The sequence below is a fragment of the Gastrolobium bilobum genome, unplaced genomic scaffold, assembly GCF_033153095.1.
Source record: "Gastrolobium bilobum isolate Gb01-03AN ecotype WA unplaced genomic scaffold, APGP_CSIRO_Gbil_v1 utg19603, whole genome shotgun sequence".
Taxonomy (NCBI): Eukaryota; Viridiplantae; Streptophyta; class Magnoliopsida; order Fabales; family Fabaceae; genus Gastrolobium; species Gastrolobium bilobum.
This window is the reverse complement of record NW_026895844.1, coordinates 113851-139507: the sequence shown is the minus strand read 5'-3', so window position 1 is coordinate 139507 and position 25657 is coordinate 113851. Positions and strand designations below refer to the sequence as shown.

Sequence of the window (25657 nt, the reverse complement as noted above, 5' to 3'; positions counted from 1 at the left end):
GAACCAATACCCGTTAGATATCACTTAACCAAGTTAAGTGACATAAAACAAAAGAAAACCCTTGTCCCCCCCCCATTTCAGTCGACGCCCAGAAAGAAGAGAAGAGAAGAAGAAGGAGAGGAAGAGAGGGAGAGAGAGAAAGAAAACCTAGGTTGTGTGATTTTCAACCGATTGGAGCGATTCAAAAGCCTAAATCACTTAGAATCTTCCCCTCTTTCATAATCCTAGCTTGGTTTTGAGTGGGAGTCCTTGTTGAGAGAGATATTGGCCCCCAAAGATTCGCCCCTTTTGAGAAGTGTGGGGTTTTGGGAGTTTCTACCTCCATGGAAGCTTGAGGAACACTCATTCCTCTATTGTGTGATCATTGGTGGTAAGTTTCCACTCTCTTTCACATGATTCTTGGAGATTTGCATGAGTTTAGGGTTAATGAATAGTGTTTTAGGGTTTTTATGAAATGTTGAGTAGATTGGCTATGTTCAAGGAAGAATGAGGCTTAGAGTATGTTGTGAAAAATGCTAGGAATGACATTTAATCGGTAGAAATGAGTTTATAGTGTTATTTTAGTATACTTTGATGTTTGGAGAAATCTAGGCTTGGAACTATGGATTTCCTTGCATTGTTAGCATTGTTTGATTGTATTCCTTGTGTTGATAGGATTGAGGCAAGAGGACCAAGTGGAGTGACCAACCCTTGGGGTTGTGTGCAATTGAGGAAAGCTCAAAGAGCAAGGTAAACCTTTGGACCTTGGGGTTGATCCCATTGAGTGTTCCACCATACTCCGTTGAGGAGAAATGGTTTATGAGATGTGATATGTAATTATGATAGTAATTGTATGCTCATGCATTGATTCATGCATTGATACATGTTATGATTGATTGATGATTATTGGTTGATGTTTGATTGTTTAAGAGTAATTGAGGAATGATTATAGAAGTAGCAATAATGAATGAGGTAATGGTTGAGGATTGTGATTGAGGTTATGAGTGATAGTATTATGATGAGGATGATTGGCAGGAACTTCCCTTGGAAACAACCCGATGTGGATCTCCATGTGGTTAGAGCCCAAGAGGAACAGCCCTATGTGGATCCCTCTTGGAGGTTCCTAGATTGAGGAAAGGACTTCCCTTGGAAACAGCCCTATGTGGATCTCCATGTGGTAAGAGCCTAAGAGAAACAACCCATAGTGGATCTCTCTTGGAAGTCCATGTGATGCTTGTGGATAAGAATGTGTTAAGCTATTATGATTATGTGTACATCAAAGTGAACCTTAGGGTGGAGTGATCTCCAAGGACCTCTGGTTTACTGTGATATATTCGTATATCTCACCCCGTGTTGTGGGGCATCATTTCAGGTACTGATAGAGGTGAGGTTGATCGAGGCAAGAAGCATGAGTAGACTGTACCTGATAGCTGGACATGTTGAGTTGCATGCCATTTAGCATTGCTATATGTATGTTTTGATGTCATATGATGTATTTTGGAGGACTTAGTGCATGATCATTGTAGTAGTAATGAGTATCTGATACATGGTTACTTGTTTTGATCATGTTCGTTTTGTAGCTAAGTCCTTGGGCATGTATATGAGATTTGTAATTAAGACATGATGTAATATTGTAAGTAATAAAGATATTTGTGTATGATGATTACTGTAAGTTAAATGCATGAATGTATTTTTATGTATTGGATATGTTGAGCTGAATTGTCTATAGCTAAGCTGTTAGATTGGGAAACGTTGAGAAAACAAAGGTTATGCTGCCCAATTTTCGTTAAATCAATGATGAGAGGATGAGAGTTAAGCAATGATATAGGGATATCGCAAGCTTGTTAAATAGGTTGTAAAATGTGTAGGATTGATTCCCCAAGAAAGATACATGAAAAATATGAGTATAGGAAATTGCCCAGAAGAGGGGGCTTAAGCCTGCAAATGGAGGCTTAAGCCTGCTCAGGGGGCTTAAGCGCCCATGAGGGGGCTTAAGCGCCCTGATGCACCTGTGAAGACCAAAAGCTTTCTGCCCCTGGGGCTTTAGCGCCCAAAATGGGGGCTTAAGCGCCCAGGTAGCGCGCTTAAGCGCCCTGGAGCGAGCTTAAGCGCCCTTGGTGGCTAAAAAAATGTAAATTCCCTCTGTCTGTGGGCGCTTAAGCTCCCTGGAGCGCGCTTAAGCGCCCTGCCCGCGTAGTTTTTCAGCATACACCTGAGTTAGCAAAATTGTCATAACTTGAGCTACAAAGCTCCAAATGAAGAGCGGTTTGAAACCACGCGTAGCTAACGAAGAGATCTACAATATAGTAGAAGTTGGAAAATAAATAAGAAGTAAATTAATGGTTTAAAAATGGAATAAGAACATGATGTTAAGCTTGGTTTATCTGATTTCGCAAAGTAATATGGTTATGATCACGCAATTGGGCATTTGAAATTCGGCATGTTTTAAAATGAAAAATTTAACCGGATTTTAATTGAGCCAATGTGATTGTAACTGCGCTTAATATCATAATGCGATGTTAACAAATCGGTTCTAGAACGGGGTGTTACACAAAGCATTGCAAATATTTGCTAGAAAAGAAAGATGACGTACAATAGTGTAAGTTTTTGAGATTTTTTTAGTATAGAATTAATCTATAAATACACAAGAATTCATTCCTTTATTTGTTATTTAACATAATTATGTCATGTGAGATAATTTTAATCATTGATAGACAAATTAATATCTTTTTTGCACTCCTTATCTTAATATCGTTTCTCTTTCATCTCTCATCATTGATTTGTCCATGAAGGATTAAAATTCCCTCATATGATCTGGTTATGTTGAATTACACATTAAAGTATCCAATCCCAAAAATATACACAATATCAAAAAAAGTGTATTCATACATAAGTACATTTCTTGATCGACATGCTAGCTAGGAAATTTGATTATTATTTACCAGGGAAAAGATTTATAGTTTCCACTGTAATGTCCCTGTCTCGAGCCAGTTAGTTAACATACATATGGTACAAAAGCGCAGCATAATTAAATTGCCAAAGCAGAAGACTTGATTTAAAGCCTCACAATTAACCTACGCTATTTTTGTGAGTTAACTTTTTCCTTTTTTATTTTCCTGATGTAATATGCTTATTGTAATCTTTTTCCATGATTAATCTAATTGTAAAAGCCCCATAATCGTACAGTGATATTCTTGTTCACTTATTAAGCATGTAACTATAAGCAATGGATAAAGACCATCAGAGTATGATAACTAGTACCAACCCTGACAGAGTCAAACATATAACATAATGTTTGTAAACTAGACAATATGGGGATTATATCTGACTCACATAATTATCCCTGCCAATCAGAAATGTCTAGTACAGTTCATGCATATTCAAATCGTCCAACACATGATATAAGAAATCGTCCAACAGAGGACATAAGACCCATCCATGAGCTCAATCATTATTAGCTTCATGCCATAGCAATCTATCATATACAAATTACTGATATATGCATCTAACTGAATAAATACATACATATATGCCTGAAATGCCAATGTACATACATCCAGTATGAATGAATCTCTCAAAATATATATACAGGTCATATACAAAATGTAGGTCATACATCATGACCCAAAAGAATAACATATACATAGTCATCCAGAAAGAAGGTCATCTAATCATAGACAGCTACTCGACTATTCTTGAATCACATCATTGGCCCGAGAGAGCTCTCTGATAGTATGCACACCTGAAACATATCCCCCAAAAAGGGTGAGATAAATAATCTCAGTAACCTCAGGGTTTATAGAGTTATCTCCACCCCAGAGCCTATTTTCTGCATGAAAGGTCAGATACAAAGCATAGAATATCATCATATAACAGAATATATCATATCTAAATTCATTACGTATATGTGACCTCTAAGAGCTTAGGTCCTCTTGTGGAATAGTCAACTTATTATGTACATATGACCTCCAGGAGCTTAGGTCCTCAAGTGGAATAGTTATAATATCTCTAACCCAAGTATTTAGGAAATTGCATGTGATTAAATAATTAATCATACATTATTGGGTTGAATTAAGTAAAAGGCTAAAATAAAAAGGATTAAGGCCCATTTTGGGTCAAAAAGTGCAATTAGTGAGAATTAAGAGGTAAAAATGGGTGTAGATAAAAGTATCCAAAATATAAAAGTAAAAGTAAAAATATTCTTAGAAAAATATTCCAGATCTTTGGGTAAAGTTTGGAAGTGAACGGAGTTAAATAGATATATAAGCTTATACCCCGTTAAAATAACTTAACATATGTAAGTTGAGAAATTAGCCTCACTTCTCTCATTTTCCTTCTTCTTCCTCGTGGGTGCAGCGCTTAAGAGAGAGGGAAAGACATTTGAAGACCAAACCCTAACTTTTCCAGTCCTTAACCAAATCAATCCATTCCAAAGCCAAAACCAATTAGAATCTTCCCCTTATTGTGAATCCAACCTTGGTTTTGAGTGGGAAGCCTTGTGGGGGAGAGATATCTCCTTCCAAAGATTTCAAAAATTTGAGAGGAATTGGTGTTTTGGGGTGTTTTAAGAGCATGGGAGCTTGGAGTTCACTTCTATGAGTATTCTGTTAAGATAGGTGGTAAGTTTTCCTCACTTAAACATGATTTTCATAAATTTTCATGGATGCTAGGTTTTGAGGTGAATAGTGCCATGAAATTCATCATTGTTTTGGATGAATTTTGATGATTTTCTTGTGTCTTATGATGTAGAGATGTGTTTGAGGACACTATGTTACAGGAAAACCCATTGGTGGAGCCATTGGTGTCAAACCCTTGCCTTTTGCATAATTAGAGAACAAAAGGTAAGTTGAGAATGGTGTTAATGTTGAGGAAGTGCCAAATGCTTAGAAGTGTTGAAAAATGCTAAAGACTTCAAGCAACCTGGCAAACCGATAAACCTGAAATACTTAGAAAAATATATCTAAGTTATCAGTGAGGCATGAAACTCAAGATGCGAGTATAAAGGAAAAATCATCCAAAGGCATGAAATGGATGATACAAAAAAAATCGCGGGAGTCTCACCCTGTTCCATCTGAACGTCATGACAATGCAAGCCAGACTCAGAAAGGTGTATGATTCCGATCAAGTAAAAATCTGTGAAAGACACGATATGTATAGCCGGGTTGAAACAGAAGACGACATCAGAACGAGATTCTGGCAAAGCCGAGCTCAAATAAATAAAGCTACAGTATATAAAACTGGGCTAATTACAGCAAGGAGAAATTCAACTCTGCAAACGAAACATGCGAAGAACCAGGAACAAAACCCCGCAACATCAGTGAAAAAGGATCTCAAAGATCCTCAAATCAGCAAAAAAGGCAAATTGCAAAAGCAAGTCAGTATTTCGACATAAAGATACTTGAATTAAAGTAATACAGCCCGACAACTTGAATTTCTCGACTGCCAGACGGGGGGGCAAGTGCAGGAATGCAACCAGAATTAAAAGAGGAAAGCAACAATCCTCATAAGTCAAGATCTCGGTAAGACAGTAAAAAAGACTGGTCAACTAGTCCGAGCTATGTACCTCGACCAAAAAGGTTAAGGGAGGAATGTTGAAACAACATACACGATACCTGGCTCATGAAGCCCGACACCGAAGAAAGAACAAAATAAGAAAAAATAAATCCGAAACACGGATCGACAAGAATCCATGGATTCAGAACATGGATCAATGAATCAATAAAACTTCGGCAAAGAGGACAAAGGGAAAAAATTTCCTACTTCCAATAAGAGACCTCGGTCATGAAAGTTTGACCAACAAGATTATGGTTCAACAGACTTCGCTTTGGACACCCTAACTACCGAGTAGGAAAGCAAATGATGATGTCTAAAGTAAGAATTCAACATAACAAGATAGTTGAAGTCATACACCACAAAACAAAGGCTAAACAAGGCTCAGACCATGAACATGGCCGACTTCCAGACATAGAGAATAAAATATTCGCAAATGCAATAAAGTGTAATGCACAGAAATCCTGTATCCCGGACACCCAGGCTGCTGGGCTGGGGGGCAATAACCCAGGATAAAAATTCGGGATAAAGAATGAAGACGGGTTTGTAGAGATGGGATCCTGAATAAAAGGATCACACCCCAACCCGCGAATAAAATGAAGACGTGTTTGGAGAGATGGGGTCCTAGACAAAGGATCACACCCCATTCCGCGATAAAATAAGATGGGTTTGGAGAGATGTGGTCCTAGAAAAAGGATCACACCCCATTTCGCGATAAAATAAGACGGATTTGGAGAGATGTGATCCTGAAAAAAGGATCACACCGCAATCCGGGATAAAGACCCAGGATAAAAATTCGGGACAAAGAATGAAGACAGATTTGGAGATATGGTATCCTGGAAAAAGGATCACATCCCAATCTGAAATGGCTCACAAGTCAAAACGGCGAAATAAGTCGAAGTCAAAAAATGACACTTTGGCAAGAAGCCGAGTTAAATATTATAAAGCCAAGGTTATGAAAACCTATGTCTAGCAACGTGCAAGAACCTGGATAGAAAACAAGTTAAAATAAAAAGCACACTGCAGGACCGTGGCTTCTAGACGAGGCATAGGAAAAAGGAAGGACGCTTCTGAATCCTAAATGTTGTCAAAATAAACAACATGTGTACAAGCTGGGATAAATGAAATCAGGCTTGAAAAATAAGGGGCAGATTGGTACAACCTTGATCAAGTCACCATGACACCTCAAATTTGAAAACCTAATTAAGAAAATTGGGTTAAAAGCAAAAAGCAGAATCCGCATGAAAGACCTTGGCTAGGTCATTTTGTTCAGTTAACGCTGAAAAGTTGAATCTGAATCAATAAAGCCATAGTGCAAGAAGTTGGGCTCAAAGCGAAAGCCTCGGAAGAAGAAGCCGAGCTCGATGTTAAAAGGAGGCAAACACTGCCTCACCAAAACACCACCTCAGCCAAAAAAGGTTGAGGGAGAAATAAAGAAACAACATATTCAATACTCGGTTCACTAAAACCGACTGAATGAATGACAGAGATAATAACTGCAATCACTGACCCAATTAAGTCGGCCAAAAAAAGTTCCAACCCAAAGACAATTGCTTCAATGAAGATGCCAAGTCAAATGCAGAGATTACTGCTATTACATCCCGACAGCTGGGACAACCAAACTACCGGGTTGGGGGCAACTGTTATGGACCGACAAAGGCCTATTTTCTAGAAGGTCCAACAAAGGATAGCACAAACAGGAAGGAAATCTTCTATTAATGACGATCCTATTCAGACAGCTAAACAGCTCACATTCTAGAAGGCCCAAATAGGGCTAACAACTAAGAGGGGATTAAGGAAACATTCCTTAATTATACTAATCATACTACGACAGCAATGGATCAACAACTGGATCCCTAATACTCCTAAGAGGCCCAAAAATCCACTCCTGCCAAGTAACTCATCTATAAATAAAAGGGTTAAACCAATAAGGTACATACACTCTAAATCCTCTCTCTTAGTTTGTCACTGTGCACACACCCCACGCCTTGACTATGTCGTTATATTATAGTGCACAGTGATCCGCTTATCTTTAGGGTACCTCTCTTATAGGTACATGAGAGAGGACAAGCAGATCCAATATTAAATTATCAATCTCTGATTGGACATTCACGATCTATCAAATCGTAACAATTACCTATTACATGAACTTCACAAATTTTGTTTGAAACTAAAAAAAAATTATATTGTAAAATACCCTTTTAAAATTTGGTAAAGAAGATGACACAAGATTTTGAAATCTATTTTTATAAGAAGGATAAAATAGTTATATTAATTAAAAATTCTAATATAGTTAATGAGAGACTTGGATGGAATAAAATAAGGGAGTAAGTAATAAAAAAAGCACGGGTAAATTATTCAAATGCAAACCATAGGAAGATATTTGAGCTATTCCCTATTTAATAATGTGATAACGAATGTCGGTAGTGCGGTTACAGTAACAGAAGAGGAAGAATTTCGTTACTGAACACGGTTTTCCGTTTTGAGTTTTAAGCTTCCCTTTCAGTAATTTAACAGAACTGAAGCTAATAGCTCCAAAACGAAACGTCTAGTTATCCATAAATGGGTAACGCACATGGACGTGGCCATCGCAAACACCGTAATCCCGTTTCTCACAACACCGTTCCTCCGCCCTATAAATACGGTGTTCAGCCACAGCCACAGCCACAGCCACCACCATTACCAATCCCAACCCAAAACGAGGCTACCTCCAATTCCAACATGATCTCTCTTCCTTACGCGCGCGTCGACACCACTCTCCGTTCACTCGCCGGCCAGGCCGAGGGCTTTGGTCGCTCCGCAATCGGTGGCCTTCACGGTCCCCTTTACCATGTCACATCTCTCGAAGGTTACTTACTCTCTGCTTCTTCTCATTCTTTCAATTATTCATAACTGAAAACCCTAATTAAACATTTCCATTGGTGTGTTTTTTATTTTTTTTATTGATTTCAGATGATGGACCAGGATCACTGCGTGACGCGTGTCGCAGAAAAGAACCATTATGGATTGTGTTTGATGTTTCGGGAACTATTCACCTCTCTTCATACTTGAGTGTGTCATCTCACAAGACCATTGATGGACGCGGCCAAAAGGTTAAACTCACCGGAAAAGGTTTGCGGCTTAAGGAATGTGAACATGTGATAATTTGCAATTTAGTGTTAGAAGGAGGAAGAGGGTCTGATGTGGATGCTATTCAGATTAAACCTAATTCGAAGCATATATGGATTGATCGCTGTAACCTAAGTGATTTTGATGATGGCCTCATTGATATCACACGAGAAAGCACTGACATTACTGTTTCTAGGTGTCAGTTTTCTCAGCATGACAAAACAATGCTTATTGGTGCTGATCCCTCTCATGTTGGTGATAGATGCATGAGGGTTACTATACACCATTGTTTTTTTAATGGGACTCGACAGAGGCATCCTCGTGTTAGATTTGCGAAAGTGCATCTCTACAATAATTACATCAGAGACTGGGGCATATATGCTGTTTGTGCTAGTGTGGAATCCCAGGTGATTATGTGTTTATGGTGAATTTGAGAACAAGTTTTTGAATGGTATACAAAATTATCATTTGCGTTATTTGTTTGATACCAGATATTCTCGCAACATAATATTTATGAAGCGGGTCAGAAGAAGGTGGCATTTAAGTATCTTAATGAGAAGGTATGTGACTAGTTCTTCTGTTTAGCGGCCATGTAATGTTTTAGCTTTTAGCTTGAATTGAAAACACTTGCATTATGAGCAATATTTCAACGGATGTTGCAACAATGGTGAGGTAGTATGAAAAACTGTTTCATGACATTGATCACTATCCTTTATACTGTTTTGTATTATTTCTGGTGGCATTTTATTTGGATAACAAGACTGAATTGGTGACATTACCGCAGGCAGCAGACAAAGAAGCAGAAGCAACTGGTTACATAAGGTCTGAAGGAGACTTATTTTTAAATGGTGCTCAACCAGGGTTAATGACTGAGAACATTGGGTGTAATATGTTTCACCCCAGTGAATACTATCATACATGGACAGTGGAACCTCCAACGGATGATCTAAACCAGGTTCTTCATCACTGCACTGGATGGCAATCTGTTGCAAGGCCGGCAGATCAAACACTTTGCGCTGAATAGAAGAGAAGCTGTTGTATACCTCCAGCGTTAAGTGAACTGATAGATTACATCCCCTCGATCTACTTCCATGTGTATATATATAATTGTGTGAACTGTTGATGCTCATCTTGTTACCAGTTTCGTAAGTTAATTTCATAGTTTCATTTGCATACATGTAACAGGGTGTGACAATAATAATATATAATACTATTAATGTATTTTTTATCCTCTATTTGAGATCTATATGTAATAAATTGTTATAGATAAAGAATGACGAATAAATGGTGGCGACTTGTAAGTAGGCAAAAAAGGATATTGCAGTTTGCATAAAATAAAATCAACCAGGATTTTTTTGAAATAACACTGAATTTAACATAATCCTTGGAAACTCTGAAGGCACAAGTCGTATACAGAGGCAATATTTGAAACTGAAAAGTACCTGGGCAAAATTGGAATGCTGGCATCCAAACCTTGAAATTTCAATATAATTTTAAGTTACTAGTCTACAAATGCAATTTGAAAGCAATTCTAGCCTAAACTTTGATTGCATACTTTCTTAGTGGAAAGTACAACTCCTCCTTCTTCTCCCGTTCTGTCTTCAGTGATGCCTGCACCAACCAAGCGGTAAGATGAAGCACAACTATTGGAAAACAAGTATTGAAGTCAAAATACAAAGAAAACACCAAAATCAGAAACCGAAGATCAAGCAAACCCAGAATTACCCAAGTGAGACACCTATGATTCAAAACAACCAAGTACATAAAAAACTCCAAATATTGCTTTTAATCCAAAAAATAGATATGGGATCGCTGAGGTTAACTACAGCAGCAAGTATGTTCATTACAAAATGTCAAAAGCTATCCTATCAGTCTATCACCGCTTGAACCAGTAAAACTGCAGAAGCAACAACGAAACTAACAAGTTAGTATTACATTACATCATGTAGCAGGTGAAGCTGGATTCTACTAACTATTTTCACCGAACTTCCAAAACGCGAAGCCAATTTTGGATGAATAATTGTCATTTTTCAAAAAAGTACAATAATCAAATCAAACAACAAATTAACACAACAATTGGAAGCAAAACAAACAACACTTACAATAATGGAAACAACCAATCAAAACTGCAACCAAACAACAGAATCAAGAAGAAGAAAAAACCTGGTTTTTTGTGAGGCGTCTGCGAATGGCTCGGGTCTTCTTGGGACGAAGGTCAAGGGGCAAATACTTCTTCTTCTTATAAGCCTCTCTAAGCGCCGCTTTCTGCTTCTGCGAAATCACCGTCAAAACCTGCGCTATCGAAAGCCTCACCACCTTGCTGCCAAAAAAACCACCATTTTACAAAACGCGATTATCAGCGTCGATCTAAAATCACCACAAACACAGACATTAAGAACAAGTTACAAGTGACCAAGTTCGGGGTGGTTTAGTTTACATCTTGGAAAGCTTGTTAGGGGCGCCGCCGGTGACCTTGGCCACTCGAAGCAGAGCTAGCTCCGCCTTCAGATCCTTCAGCTGGTTCAGCAGCTCCGCCTTGGTTTTGTTCCTCAGCTCGTACACCTTTATCCTCGCTTCAACATTCATCAAAATCTCAATTCAGTTAAAACCCCAAAAATGCCAATATTTTTGAATCCTTAACACAGATAATGCCTCATCAGTCTTACCCATTTTCTGGATCCACGCGCAGCTATGCAACAATTCCCTAAACCCTAAAATCGGAAAATCAAGGTTAACGACGATCCATTATATACGTAATTATTATTACTATTACTTATTTTCTTGGTACATGGAAGACAAGTGGGGTCGGCGAGAGTTGGGCCAGAAATAAATCTCATATTTGTTTTATGGGCCTGAATGAAACTATTTCTTGTTTGAGCTTAACTTATATACTGACCCAATTAATAACTCAGATAATGATTTTGATCAAAATAAAGATAATTAAGTATGTAATTAGAATCCATGCCTTCAGTTTTACGTCTTTCCTTTCCTTTCCTTTCCTTTCCTATATAACAAACCATAACTGCATTTCTGGTTCCTGTTGTGTCTCGCCTCTCGAGAGAACTAGATTGTGGGATTAAAAAAAAGTCTCAGGTAATTCGCAGTTAAAATTTTGTGTAAAAAAATATTTTACCTTTTTTTTTGTTTTTTTAACATTTTTATATTTTTAACCTGAGGCATTGATGTTGCGGTCAGTTTGATTGATTGTGAAAGAGAAAGGAAGAAAGAAAGAAAGAAGGAAAAAGGGGGAAAAATCGTGAAAGGGAAAGTATGAAACAGCTACACAAACAAGCGAGCTTAAATCACAGAAGGGAGGAAGAGATGGGTAATGTTCAAGACGATACCCCACCGTACTCCCCCAAATCAATCAAGCACAGCAGATCCCTCCCCAGATCCATTAACTACCTCTTACGAGAGCAGCGTCTTCTCTTCATCCTCGTTGGGATCTTGATTGGTTCCTCCTTCTTCATCATTCAGCCCACCCTCTCTCGTATTGGCCCAACCGAGGCCCACTCTTTCATCCCTCGATCCACCGGCCTGGCCCGCGTTGATACCGGCCTCGGTAGAGTGGGCCGTGTCCCCGTCGGAATCGCCGGTCGCCGATTGAGAGTCGTAGTCACCGGCGGTGCGGGTTTCGTTGGAAGCCACCTGGTTGACAAGCTCATCGCGAGAGGGAATGACGTTATCGTGATCGATAATTTCTTCACCGGAAGGAAAGAGAACCTTGTGCACCTGTTTGGGAACCCGAGGTTCGAGCTCATTCGTCACGATGTGGTGGAGCCGATCCTCTTGGAGGTTGATCAGATCTACCACCTCGCATGCCCTGCATCGCCGGTGCACTATAAGTACAACCCTGTCAAGACCATCATATCCTTTTTCTTTCGTTTTTGATTCTTTTGTTGTTGGTGAATTTGAATTTGAATTTAATATGAGCTTTGGATTTGGGATCCTTAACTGATTTGAATTTAATATGAGCTTTGGATTTGGGATCCTTAACTGTTTGTGATTGATTGATTGATTGATTTACAAGACGAATGTGATGGGTACGCTTAATATGTTGGGGCTTGCAAAGAGGATTGGGGCGAGGTTTCTGCTTACTAGTACTAGTGAGGTTTACGGTGATCCGCTGGAGCATCCACAGAAAGAGACATATTGGGGAAATGTCAATCCAATTGGTGAGTGAAAAATTGATAAACCAAATTGTCACTCAAATCAAACCTTCCTTTTTTTGTTGTTGTTGTTGTTCGGTTTGTTGAAATCTTAGTTTTGAATTTCAGGTGAGAGGAGCTGTTACGATGAAGGAAAGCGGACTGCTGAAACCTTGGCCATGGATTATCATCGTGGTGCTGGCGTTGAGGTACCTTTCATATGTATTTTATTGATCAGGGCTAGTGTATGTTATCACCTTAATGATTTCTATCGTAAAAAAGAGATATTTGAATGGAACCTGTGATCGTGATTGTGCTACACTGTCTTCTAGGTTGTTGGATAAAAAGTTAGTGTAATGTTACACTATCCTATTTTGATACTTGGTTATTTTATGCATTATGCTTTGTGTGTGTTGTTTTAACTTGAAAACATGCATACATGTTGTTTAACAGATATCATTTCTGTTTCCCTTGCTCCTACTTGTTTGCTAATGAATATTTACTTGCCAACTCATTAGATTATCCTTAGCTTGTCGGACCGTTGTTATTCCAGGAAATTGAAATATATTGTTGTTTTTGAACTTGCCAACTTGTTCTGCACTTTGGATTTAATAAACATATTAGGCTTCCCCGATTTATCAATTGTAGTCCGTGAATGATCTTACCATTTCTAATCAGTGAGTATAAAACATGCACACATTTTCAAGCGGCCAAACCCTGAAGATTATATAGGGTGAAGATACAGACTGTCTGAATGTTTGCAAAGAAATCTGGTGCTAAACTCATTTGTACAGGATGACTTAACCTGGCTAACTTGTGGAAACAGAGATTGTGGAGAGTCAGCTAAATTGTTCTGACATATATTTATTAATGAAGTTCCTAAAATAAATGAGTGAATTGATTTTTTTTTTTCTTTCTTTCTTGAGAACTTAATTGGGAAGATCAGACATTTATAATTTTATATCACGCTGGATGGAAACAACTTCAATTTCCATGAAAAAGGAAAGATATTTTTTGCTACAGGAAATTAGTTGGTTATTGAATATTTCACTTTGCTGATGTTGGATTCCTAATTAATTAAAAAATACAATTTGGTTTTTACTACACCATTATTTTATAGAAGACCTGTATGTTCTGAGTTATCTGTTCGTAATCAGTTCTTGCTTTTAATTTTTTGTTGTTTCCCCCCTTCCCCCTCCTCTGCTTATTTATTTTTAAAACTTATTGAAAAACAGATGGATTAATTTCGACTGTTTAGGGTGCAGTGGTGGATTCTAAAGAATACTTTCACCTAGAGTTGGCAAATTTCAATTTCAGGCTATAAATCAAAGCAATTGGCTAAGTTTAACAGGAGGATATGATGTCAGTTATGATATCATTTTTTTTTGTTTTACAATAAAACCAGCACAAAAGATGAACTTATTGTTAGCTTAAGATTTGTTTATTTTCCTAGACAGCAAATAAAGATCAAGACAAAAATAGACACAGATAAATCCTTTTTATTGTGTACCAAAAAAAAAAAAATCCTTTTCTTCATTAACCTATTGGTTGCTGGTATTGCATTATCCTTAATAAAATCTTTAAGAATGATACTGATTGTATATATTGGATTTGAAACATTTAGGTTCAATGCATGGTTAAATGCTTGACATTTTCTTCTTACAGAGAATAATTAATATTTAATCCAACATAAACGAAATTTTGACTACTTCTGGTAAGTTTTGTTAATCACGCGATGTTATTGATACTGATCAAGTTTGCTGATTTATAGGTTCGTATTGCTCGAATTTTCAACACATACGGACCCCGCATGTGTTTAGATGATGGGCGTGTTGTTAGCAATTTTGTTGCACAGGTTTGAGACTCCCTTAATTTTTTTATTACTGTGGGAGAGGGATTTGTGTTCTTATGCTATTTTTTTCTCATGTTCAAAGGCTATTCGCAAACAACCAATGACTGTTTATGGTGATGGGAAGCAAACAAGAAGTTTCCAATATGTCTCTGATTTGGTATGTAGCAATTATGTCTGAATCCTTTCTCTTTTTACTACAGTTTGGTTTGGCATACAACATGTTTTGCTGATTCTAAATGATGAGAGCTATATTTGAGTAGTTTTTTTTTTTTTTTTTGTGGGGGGTAGCTTAAAAGATATAACTGCATGTTTTCTAAAACACTCAACTAGCTTTGGCAACCTGATTTTCTGTTAAGTGAAATACTAATATCATTCAAATCGAATGGACTTTTAGAGAGTAACTGAGAGAGTTCATATAGCACCGAGAAAACAGCTGCTTTGGAAGGTTAAATGAAATTATTGATCATTGCTTTTGAGGGAGAACTTTGGATCTATAGTTATCAAATGCGGATTGCGGCCGACCATGAAAATGCTAGTGCTATGGCGGGGGTTTCGGTATCATGGAATAAAATTTGGTCAGCAAGAATTAAATTCATATGGTCAGCAAACGAAATTTGGTCAGCGAGCGTGTGAAGAGGGAAACATAACTTGAGAAAACAGAAATATGGATAATATAGAAACAGAACAATGTGAATAGTGAGGGTACTTGAAACAATGTGTGTATACAAAATTTTGACAGAACAAGTTTTAAAATCATATGCATAATATAGAGAAATATGAGTATTTGAAACAAGTTTTATGTATAATATAGAAAGTTAGAAACCAAAACAGAACAGGTATAATTTTGACAATGCAAGCGTGATTTTGACTTAGACATAATGGGTATGATATAGAAACAGAAACAGAATGGGCATTTGAAACAGAAATAGAGAAATAACTCATAATGTGAATTTGACAATCACACCCTACCCCTCCCAAAAAAAAAAAAAAAAAGAGACGAGAGAGAGAGAGAGAGATGAGATATGATTACCTGTTCTTCTGTCATGCAAGAGAGAGAGAGAGACGAATCAGAGAACAGAGGAGAGTGAAAGAGATGCTTTACAGAGACGTGAGGGAGAGTCAACATTGAGAGAGTTAAAACAGAGGCAAATAAATAAATAAATAACTATTAGAAAATTAAAACAGAGGCAAACTAGGATTTTGCCGTTGCTTCACTGTTGCAGTGCAATTGCGTCTAGGCGATTGCATTCATGACTGGAAAGGCAAATGTCCACAACCTGCTACTGTAGCAGAATTGCACACAAAAGCAATTGTGTGCTTTTGGATCAATTGTAAGGTTATTTCTTTGTGACCGGAAAGTTATAGGTTTGAGTTTGAGAAACAGTGTCTTTGCAAAAACGCAAGGGCAAGACTGCATACACTCGACCCTCATCTCTACTCTTGTAAGATCGAGGAACCTTGTGCCCTGGGATTTCAGCTATTGTGTGAAATAGTTTTCTTCTACCTTTGATTTAAAATGGTAAGATTTTCAATTGGATAAGTTGAAATGTAGAAATGATTGATTAGTGATCTCTACTTTTTTTGGTAAGAACATGTGCAGCATTGTAATGATGCAATGATGAACTGAATTTCTTTCCCTATTCACAGGTTAATGGGCTGATGGCTTTGATGGATGGTGAACATGTGGGACCTTTCAACCTGGGTAACCCAGGGGAGTTCACCATGTTAGAGCTTGCTCAGGTATCTTGCTTCTTTTCTATTCTTACTTTCATTTCTTTCTGCTTTTGGTTTACAGTTCTGCCTTTTCCTTATAAGGTTCTTTGCATGACATGCTGTGACTTGCTTATTTTATTCATTCCTTAATCAATAGCCTAACGTATACCGTATTAGTTGTGTCTTCTACAGTAAGGGCACACTTCTGTATGAGTTTTGGGGTTCTGGGGAGTGAACTGAGATCAAAGTTACTGTTTTATTGACATCCTATCATTGTCATCTTAAATACGCAGGTTGTCAAAGAAACAATTGATTCGAGTGCTACAATAGAATTCAAACCAAATACTGCTGATGATCCACACATGAGGAAGCCAGATATTAGCAAAGCAAAGGAACTACTGAACTGGGAGCCGAAAATCCCGCTGAGAGAAGGGTTGCCGCTTATGGTGAATGATTTCCGGAATCGGATTTTGAATGAGGATGAAGGAAAAGGGATGAAGTAGGCAGCAAACCCTGTATGTATATGGAGAAGGACGTGTCTCGTCGTCATTTTTTTTTCTCATCTATAGTCAACATCAACAGAAAGTTCTGGTAATACGTCACTCTTGTAGGAAGATATGTCTACTGATTTTTACATTTAATCATTCATGCTTGCTTAGCACACAATGTATTTGTTAAATTTTGAAAAATTCTTTTCAGCAGTTTTCTTGTCTATTGTATTGATTAAAGTTGTAGTATTTGATATTTTGATTCTGGTATCATGAGAATGAAATTTATTCTATAGAAATTTGTGAATTTTAATTTTTTTACCATTATAACTATTTTGCTTTTTATGGTAGAGGGGAAGGGAACTTGGGAGGTGGGAGGTGGAATATGGCTAATTGCAAGGACGAGTGGCAAAACGGGTCAATACGATACGAAACCATTCAATCAATACACGACATATATTTGTTGATGGGTCAAAAATTTGAACCCGAACGAACACTTGTTGTCAGAGGTGACAAAGTGGGCAGCACACTTCGCCAAAAAATAAGTCAACTCGTCCCATCCTCCTTTTGAAATTGAGCTGAAAAACTTGGTTTGTCCTATCTCATTTGACGGGTTGGGCAGATTGGCTCGCCAGTCTGAGTCTATTTTACACTGACCCGTCTCGATCCGTCATCAACCTGTCAAAAAACGAGTCTGCCCTATCTTGTCCAGTTTAGCGGATGGGGCGGGTTGGCCTATCGAGCTGAGCCTAGCCTGTTTTGTCGGCTCTACTTGCTATGGGTCGCGGGTTGATACAACATGACACGAAAAAATTGAGAATTTATTTTAAAAAAAATTAAAAAATACCAAAAAATCTGAAATTGTCATGTATACTTGCGAGTTGATAAGACACGATTAAGATTTTATAATATGAATTACCAAAAATATTCCCAATAAGAGTTAACATTTGGGTTAACTTGTGACGCAATAGGATATTAATTTATATCAAAAACTTGGTTAATTGAGATTTTATAATATTCATACATGATCCGTTTGAATCCGTGGATGACATGACATGCATTTTGATGTGTTGGATCGTGGGTTGACCCACGGGTTATGACATGTTTTGTCAAGGTTACACTACCTGATATGGCTAATTGAGATGGCCATACGGCTTAATTATTTGGAGGCAACATTTCCAGCCCACTCTTGGTTTCTTGATTTCGGCCCTGCACCAAATTGCTGTTTTATATTTATCTATTATTTTATGTTAGAGCTGATAAATAATTAATTAACATGTGTTAAAAAAATTCAACCGATATTTTCTTTAGTATGTAATATCTCTTATATATGAAATTATAAGTATAAATTAAAGATAAAGTGTTTGTCTTTTTAAATGACACAATTTATATTCTTTCACTCTCACAAAGAGGTGCGACTCACATCTTTATATTTTTTTGTCCACTCTCTTCACATTTATTTATCTCTTTCTCTCATTTAAAATGACACAACTTTACATCCTTTAAAATGATACACATTTTTTTCATAAATTAATTAACTGTAATTGAAAAATACAAAATATTTAATAAAGTTTTCGGATTTGGAAGGAAAATCTTTCTAATATTATTAATCGTTAGTGCATGACAGCAGTTAGTCAATCTCGTCGTATTTGATATATTAGAAATGAATACGGTACTGTTCCTCTTTATTTCATAGACGCAACTCTCAAATGAGATTTATATTAACACCCCTTCTGAATTTCAGATCCCTTTTTATAAGTCATTAAATAGTTGGAGTTATCAATTTATCTGGTGAAAATTATGACGTTCAAATTTTATTCATAGTTCAAACTATACATGCAAGTTCTTTGTAAAAAAATGATAGATTTATTTACAAAAAAAAAAATGATAGATTTTTTAAGAGAAAAATATTTGTCATTTTAAAATACATATAGTTGCATCATTTTAAAAGAGAGAAAGACACGTTCTAGTATTTTTTTTATTTAAAATTTAAATTTTTTAAAAAATACTCATTTTATCTTACATAATTTCAATTACTTGTATTTTTCTCTCGTTTAAAATGATATAATTTTATATTCTTTACAAGGATAAACACTAAACCCATTTTTTAAAGGAAAAATTTAAATTTAAAAAAAAAAAAAAAAACCGCCTATTTTTTCTCTCATAATTCTCATTGTTTGTTCTTTCTTATACTTTAAATGACATAATTCTATGTCAATTCAAGAGAACAAACAGTAAACCTGTTTTAAAAAAAGATAGCTTAACTGGTGACAATAACTTAGAAGAACGAAGGCAGAATTTCAAGAAAATAAAGTGGTTACATCATACTGTGCTATCTACGGTAGTATAATTAATAAAGAAGAAAGAAATGAGGTGCTTTCTACTTTCGGTTGCGATGGATAATCAGAATCAAAACCCAGGTTTGGGTACTTTGTTCTCTGGGACCATATTTGAAAAGGAAACCCAACACCATCTGTCTTGAGGAACATTCTCCACATAGCATTATCATTTATCAGTGCTTTTTGTTTTTGCTACTAGATATAACACTATCACTCTCGGCTATACAAATTATCTAGCATGATTATTTGTGTCACAAAGCATATTAACTTTCCCAATTGCCATCATTGATATAAAGTTATTGTTCTGTAATTCATTGTGTACCAATATAGAGTTGGGACTTAGTATTGCTGTTCATAATAATTTCAACATTGGTGGAGAGAAAATTGTAAATGCCATTTTCCTACAAAAATAATTTATTTATTTTTGGCAGAAGATGATGACAGGTCTCTCAACAAGAATCTATAGTTTCAAACTCATTTCCTAATCTCTGAGGAAAATGATTTAGAAACTTCAGAAAAAATTGCATTACCTAAGAAAATAACACTAATTATAATCTTTGATAGATATTGAATCATTTAGGAAATTGGGCAATTAATCATGGAATCGTTCAAAGATGGGACTCTTAATTGGAAGATGGGGTAGGCAACGGAAGTAAGGATGAAAAGAGGATGAATAAAGCCATAGAAGCATCTGATTCCATGAAATTTTGAAAGAGACTTTTTCTGAGTTAATGAAAGTGAGAAAAAAAAATAAAAGGTTGCTTTGCGTCTCCTCCATCTACTGAAAGCAAAATTCCAAATGGTTAATGAACTAGCAGAATATGTTCCATTACAATCTTAAATTGTTAATAATGTTGGGTTTTGATTCTCATCAAGAAGACTTTTGTTGTCTTTGAATTTCCCTTTTCCTGTGCCACCAGCCTCTCTAATGTTTATGCGAGTTCAATAACTTTCTCGAAACTTCAGTTTCTAAAAAGCAAAAAACTTTGGTAAAAAAAAAAATTGAATAGATTATTTTACCTAACTTTTTTTTATGTCTATCTTACTTATTACTCTCTAAGATCAGATCTCAACTAATATTCTTTTCTCTTGAGATTCTAATTTAATGGTGTTGGAGTGTGATAAATAAATATGTATGAAAAAATAAATAAATAGAATAACATGTCTCACAATCCCAAAAAAATTAGGAATCTGAGATAGTTAAACGAGAAAGAAATATTATCTCACATTTTCGATTAGGTCCACTCACTTTAATTTTGATTTTTGAACTAAGCCTCTTTAAGAAGGCACCATTTTGCATTTTAATGGTAATCATATATTGAATTTGGGCTTTGCATTTCTTCAGCAACTGAAGATTATCGTTTTTCCTACGGAGAGTAAACAAACCGGAACCCATCAGATTTTGTAAAATATAAAATAAAAAATATTTGACACATTTCTCGAAGTATGAGAGACAGAAGATTAAGAGGTAGGATATTCCTACTACCAATTTTTTCTACTACCACTCCACTACCACTTTAATCACCATTAGATTCAAAAGTTATTTTTTTTTTCTCTCTCTTCATTCAATTTTTCCTTTAATCCAACGGTGATTAAAATGGTAGTGGAGTGGTAGTTAGAATATCCTAACCCGAAGATTAACAGATTCCTGTTATATAAGAATTAATTTTGCCATTGAATTTAGACAGAATAGAAAATGTCACAAACTTTCCTTAATGATCTTCAAATAATTACTTATTTGCAATAATCAATTAATTTTGGACTGTACTAAAAATTGTTTGATGTAGTACATTATGGGCCCTCGTACTCTGCCACCCAGTTGTTTTTTGCAATAATTTCTTCATAAATTATAGATTATCAATTCTGTGAACTTCGCACATGAAACTGCTGCAAATATCTAGCCGTTGCTTTGTTTTCATCTGCCCAAGTTTTCTATTTTCCAAAAATGATTTCTAGACAAGCTTGCTGTCAAATGCTTGGTGAGTATTTAAACCTGTAGGCCATGCCCAACAAGCCAAAAGAGCATTAATCAAATTCTCAGAGCTTTAGTTATTCGTGTTCGTGCCATCAATTTTATTTATTTTTCACAACAATTTAGGCACCCCTGAAAAACAATTAAAATAAAGTACTACATGTGTTCAAATATGTAATCAAAATTTAAATGATAATCTCATCTAATACCCTCACAAAATAGAGAAAAATTGGTATCCAAACTCCAAGCTATATATATATATATATATATATATATATATATATATATATAACAAAACTATATTTCTCTAATTATTTGAAATCAGGTGCATATATATATATATTCCTTGCTTTTTTTTACCCTGTTAGCCACAAGTGAAGTGGGTAGGTTCATGGGTGACCCTATAGGGCTTTCGAGTGAGCTTGATAGTTTAATTCAGTGTACTTACAGTATACACATTTATTGCATCTAATAAAGATAACCCTGTTTTGCTGTTTCTTTGACATTAAATTGATGCTCTTCCACTCTCCATACGAACTAGTAAAATTTTGCATTGATTAAATTTTATTGCATTTGATACTAATGCACGTGCAGCGTTCCTATTACAATGCTCTAAAACCATTGACAACTACGTGAACATCCTTAATATGTATATCTTATTTTGGTTATGTTATTTATGGTTGAGGTCCCCACAGCAAACTGGGTGTGCCAGCGTTTAGCTTAGGTGTCAGATTACTATAGATCATTTGGTAGATCAGAATTTTTTTTACTCAGGAATCACGATTCTCATGAATATAATAAATAGTGAGTTTCTTATAAATGTTATCAAAAATTTATTTGGTATACCAAAATATTCACGAGAATATTGAGTTAATTTTCTTAATGCTATGTTTGGTTGATTATAAAACATTGTTAGGAATGTGAATTGAGATTAATTATGTCCCAAAACAATTATCAAATATTCTCGTCAGATGAAATTATCAAAATAACACTCATTTGGTAGTATTTTAAAACAAAATTTTTTTTTATAAACATAAATCTCGGAAATCCAACTTTTCAAAAATAAAATTATAATCCTCATGTCCAATGTGGATAAATTAAATTTTCAATTAAATTTTTTCCTTTTACAATGTTCCAAACTGATATAGGTAAGTTTAAACCTTTCCTATCTATTTTATCTCTATCACACACTCAAATATTTTCTCTCATTTCTCTATATCTTTTAGTTATCAATATTTTATTGAAGTAGAGATAAATCCTACAATAAGGTTCAAGTCCCTTTATCTCAATTCCTTTCTCTTCCATATCCCAAACTTAATGAAGCATAAAAGCAATCAGTGTTTTTTTGGAGAAGTTAATCAATGCCGATGTGGTTTGCTTCAGAATCATTTATGCTCCTATGATTTTTTTTCTATCACATATGCTCCTGTGCTTTGTAAAAAATAAGAAATCACAGGAATATATATGTGATAAAAAACATACCTTTTTACAAACCACAGGGGCATATGTGATAAGAAAAAACCACAGGGGCATAAGTAATTCTGAAGTAAATCACCGGGATTGGTTAACTTTTCCCTATTTTTTTTTGTATAAAAGTTCTCTTATTTATCTCACCCTTTCTGGTTGCTGCAGATTCTCTAAAAGCCACTAGTTTTCTCTATTATCATTATCTAAAAGACTACACTTACAGATATGTTCTGTGCTTCCCAAGCCTCAACAGCTATATGTCTTAGCATGGATCAAGCTTCATGCTCCTCTTCCAATACCATTCAACTTGGAGGCCGAGCCATTGATCGCCACAACCCCATTATCAGTGAATCAAGAAGAAGCACCTCCAAGGCTCTCACTGCCCCATGTTCTTCTCACCCACCCATCAACCCCAAGCCTTACCATAACAACCAAAAGGACAAGAAAAACTCTTCTTCAAAGCCAAATGGCCAGAACAAGAAAAAATCAACAAAGGGTCATGATGAGAAGAAGAAAAATTTAACAGAAAAGCTCACTGAACATGTCACCAACAAATACTCTTCTAAGCCAATGGATCGTACTCCTGGTTCAACTAGATCTTTGCTCAGTGAAACGGCCTTCTTGGATGGTTTATCAGATTATGATCCAGTTTTGGCATTAACTACGGTTGATAATAAAAAAGCTCAAATTGTTCATCAAGATGAAACCAACCCTGCATGTAAACCTTCTAGTTCTTCTCCAAAATCTGGTTCCCCAGACAAGGTTAGTTTTCTCTTTATCTCTCTCACAAAAATCCTGAATTTTCTACCTTTGTTAAGGTCACGGATTCACGGGTTCAAATTCAAGAAACAGTTTCTTTGCAAATATGCAAGTATAAGACTACGTACAAGGATGTCTCACCCCATCCTCACTAATCGAGTTTAATGAGAAGTGGTTTCTTGTTAAGGCTTCTCCACTTCTAATAGACTATTGTATCAGATGGATATAGGCATGTCTTGTAATTTATGGTATGGTTCATGAATAGTAATAAGCAAGTTTGGAAGCATGTTTTTGTGGAATAACCAAGACTAGACCATTGAAGGTGAAACTATGCACTACTTAAATATTTTTATAATTGATTTGAGTAAATTCTTTAGCAGGTTGTAGAACTTAAGGTTTCTTTGCATTGCAAAGGCTGTGAAGGGAAGGTGAGGAAACAGCTCTCCAGAATGCAAGGTAAGTCACCTTTTTTACATGTAACATTCAAGTTATTTCCCTTAGAAGGGATCTTCATATTATTATTGATTGTATGAACAGGAGTTACTTCCTTCAACATAAATTATAAGTCAAAGAAGGTGACAGTAGTTGGGGATGTGACTCCATTGAGCGTCTTGGCATGCATTTCAAAGGTGAAGAATGCACAATTTTGGCCACCATCTGCCTCAGAAGTTGGATCTGGTATCGTAGAAACAGAGAAAAAAAAATTATCTAATTGAATGGAAAGTAGAATATAGGTATTAATGTATGCTTTGAGTGTGAATTAGATGGTAATTTAATTATTGTAAATGCAAATGTTAGCAAGAGTAGTAGGTGTGGCTTTGAAAGCAGTAAAGAAATGGTAAGAGTATAAATTTATCGGAAGGAATCAATCAAAGCCACTATAATTTATTTATTTATTTTTTTAATTTATGTAGAGAATTGCTTTAATTCATTGATGAACCAAAAAATCGTTAATTTGTACATCATGCCACCTCATATTTTTAAAATTTATAGGAAAACTCTTTTATACAATTATATGCAGTGGCAGACGTGTGTGTGCAAGTGTGTCCACTTGCACACACAAATTTTTTGGAGAAAAAAAGAATAAAATATATTTTAGATCATCAATAAAAATTACAGAACCCAATTTAATTTCTTAAAAAAAAGTCGACTCGTGATTCTTTTAAATTTTAAATTAGACTCATGTTAGTTCTTTTGAGAGATTAATGTGGATCTTTTTGAATTTTAGAGGATCATAATTTTGATTATCTGGGTCTATTTTTGAATTATGAGAGATCACGAATAGACTTTTTTTCCCAAAGGGGGCGTTTGGTAGAGGAGAAAAAAAAATTTACTAGGGAAATACAATTACTGGAAAAATGGTAGAAAAGTAAGTTTGATAGAAAAATTTAAAAAAAATTATTTGGTTGACCGAAATATTACTGAAAAATTTATTTAAATTTGCAAAGTCTATGTTTGATTGAATGTAAAATAATGATGGGAAAATAGGTTAAATTGACGAAAATACCCCCATTATAAATTTTTTAAAAGAACCATTAAAAGTGAGTCTCTTATACTTATCGGTACTAATTAATGCAAGTTTGTCACCTACCATCCCTCCTAGTCCTTCTCCTAGTTTTTTTTTTTTATTACTTCTTACAAAATTAAAACAACCATATTTTGCAGTTTTTGCTTTGTTTGAACTTGAAGTGTCCCTCCTTAAAAATCGTGCCCAGAGCTGCAGACGAGGAATAAATTTTAGGTGCATCTGTTGCACTTAGATTCAGTGCATCCTACCAATGGAAGCATTACACATTAGATGAGAGAAAAAGAATTTGGCAGAAGAAAGAGAATATTGGCTGACATGTAATATTTTTATTAGTGGGATGCACTGAATCTTTGGTGCAATAGTAGCACCAAAGATTTATTCGCGGACGAGAATGGATCAAAATGTTGTGGAAGTGAAGTCATTCACTATGAAAGTCAATTTGGTCCATAACTTTTCCCCCATTTTTCCACTTCTTCATCTATCCCAAAATACTATATCTCAAATGGTTTTTTGGAATAGTAAAAATCGACACAAAAAGAGCTTCTTATGCTTCCTAATCTCCTAGTATTTTTTTTTTACAAACTTATACCAAACATGGTATTTCTCAACATCCACTTTCACTTCCTCATCAAACTCAAAATAAAATCTATATCAAACACATCCTAAGAGATTAAATTGAGGCCCGTAATTTTTGTTGAGGACCCAAAATATTCTATTGTAACAGTTTAATGGCCTCTTGATTACTTTTTTTATA

General features: G+C 35.7%; 4 protein-coding genes and 1 long non-coding RNA gene across 7 annotated transcripts; 4 read left to right on the top strand and 1 right to left on the bottom strand.

The window, feature by feature from the left end:
• The first annotated feature begins 256 nt into the window (after window positions 1-256).
• Window positions 257-1429, top strand: LOC133296363 (uncharacterized). The gene is made up of 3 exons (XR_009749497.1): window positions 257-370; window positions 655-729; window positions 1352-1429. It is a non-coding gene; the product is annotated as an uncharacterized LOC133296363 (long non-coding RNA).
• Window positions 1430-3582: 2153 nt separating this feature from the next.
• On the bottom strand, window positions 3583-11420 carry LOC133296371 (large ribosomal subunit protein uL29-like). Of its 2 annotated transcripts, XM_061495334.1 has the most exons (6): window positions 11304-11420; window positions 11075-11210; window positions 10801-10957; window positions 10193-10248; window positions 10080-10110; window positions 3583-3721 (listed from the first exon to the last, which is right to left on the bottom strand). In XM_061495334.1, the coding sequence occupies exons 1-6, from the start codon at window positions 11305-11307 to the stop codon at window positions 3680-3682; spliced, it is 426 nt and encodes a 141-aa protein (XP_061351318.1). In that variant the 5' UTR covers window positions 11308-11420; the 3' UTR covers window positions 3583-3679. The 2 variants fall into 2 exon arrangements, with proteins under 2 accessions (XP_061351318.1, XP_061351317.1); XM_061495333.1 differs by lacking the exon at window positions 3583-3721 and having other exon boundaries at window positions 9963-10110.
• Window positions 8020-9865, top strand: LOC133296370 (probable pectate lyase 4). Its single transcript, XM_061495332.1, has 4 exons — window positions 8020-8377; window positions 8482-9044; window positions 9129-9197; window positions 9422-9865. The coding sequence occupies exons 1-4, from the start codon at window positions 8092-8094 to the stop codon at window positions 9659-9661; spliced, it is 1158 nt and encodes a 385-aa protein (XP_061351316.1). The 5' UTR covers window positions 8020-8091; the 3' UTR covers window positions 9662-9865.
• A 265-nt stretch (window positions 11421-11685) lies between the features above and the next one.
• LOC133296368 (UDP-glucuronic acid decarboxylase 1-like) lies at window positions 11686-17101 on the top strand. The gene is made up of 8 exons (XM_061495331.1): window positions 11686-11730; window positions 11833-12504; window positions 12665-12812; window positions 12915-12994; window positions 14557-14640; window positions 14720-14794; window positions 16285-16377; window positions 16644-17101. The coding sequence occupies exons 2-8, from the start codon at window positions 11908-11910 to the stop codon at window positions 16851-16853; spliced, it is 1287 nt and encodes a 428-aa protein (XP_061351315.1). The 5' UTR covers window positions 11686-11730; window positions 11833-11907; the 3' UTR covers window positions 16854-17101.
• A 5690-nt stretch (window positions 17102-22791) lies between these two features.
• LOC133296375 (protein SODIUM POTASSIUM ROOT DEFECTIVE 3-like) lies at window positions 22792-24246 on the top strand. Of its 2 annotated transcripts, none has more exons than XM_061495343.1 (3): window positions 22792-23378; window positions 23756-23831; window positions 23913-24246. In XM_061495343.1, exons 1-3 carry the CDS (start codon window positions 22842-22844, stop codon window positions 24089-24091), a joined length of 792 nt encoding a protein of 263 aa, XP_061351327.1. In that variant the 5' UTR covers window positions 22792-22841; the 3' UTR covers window positions 24092-24246. The 2 variants fall into 2 exon arrangements, with proteins under 2 accessions (XP_061351327.1, XP_061351326.1); XM_061495342.1 differs by having other exon boundaries at window positions 23753-23831.
• Window positions 24247-25657: the final 1411 nt, after the last annotated feature.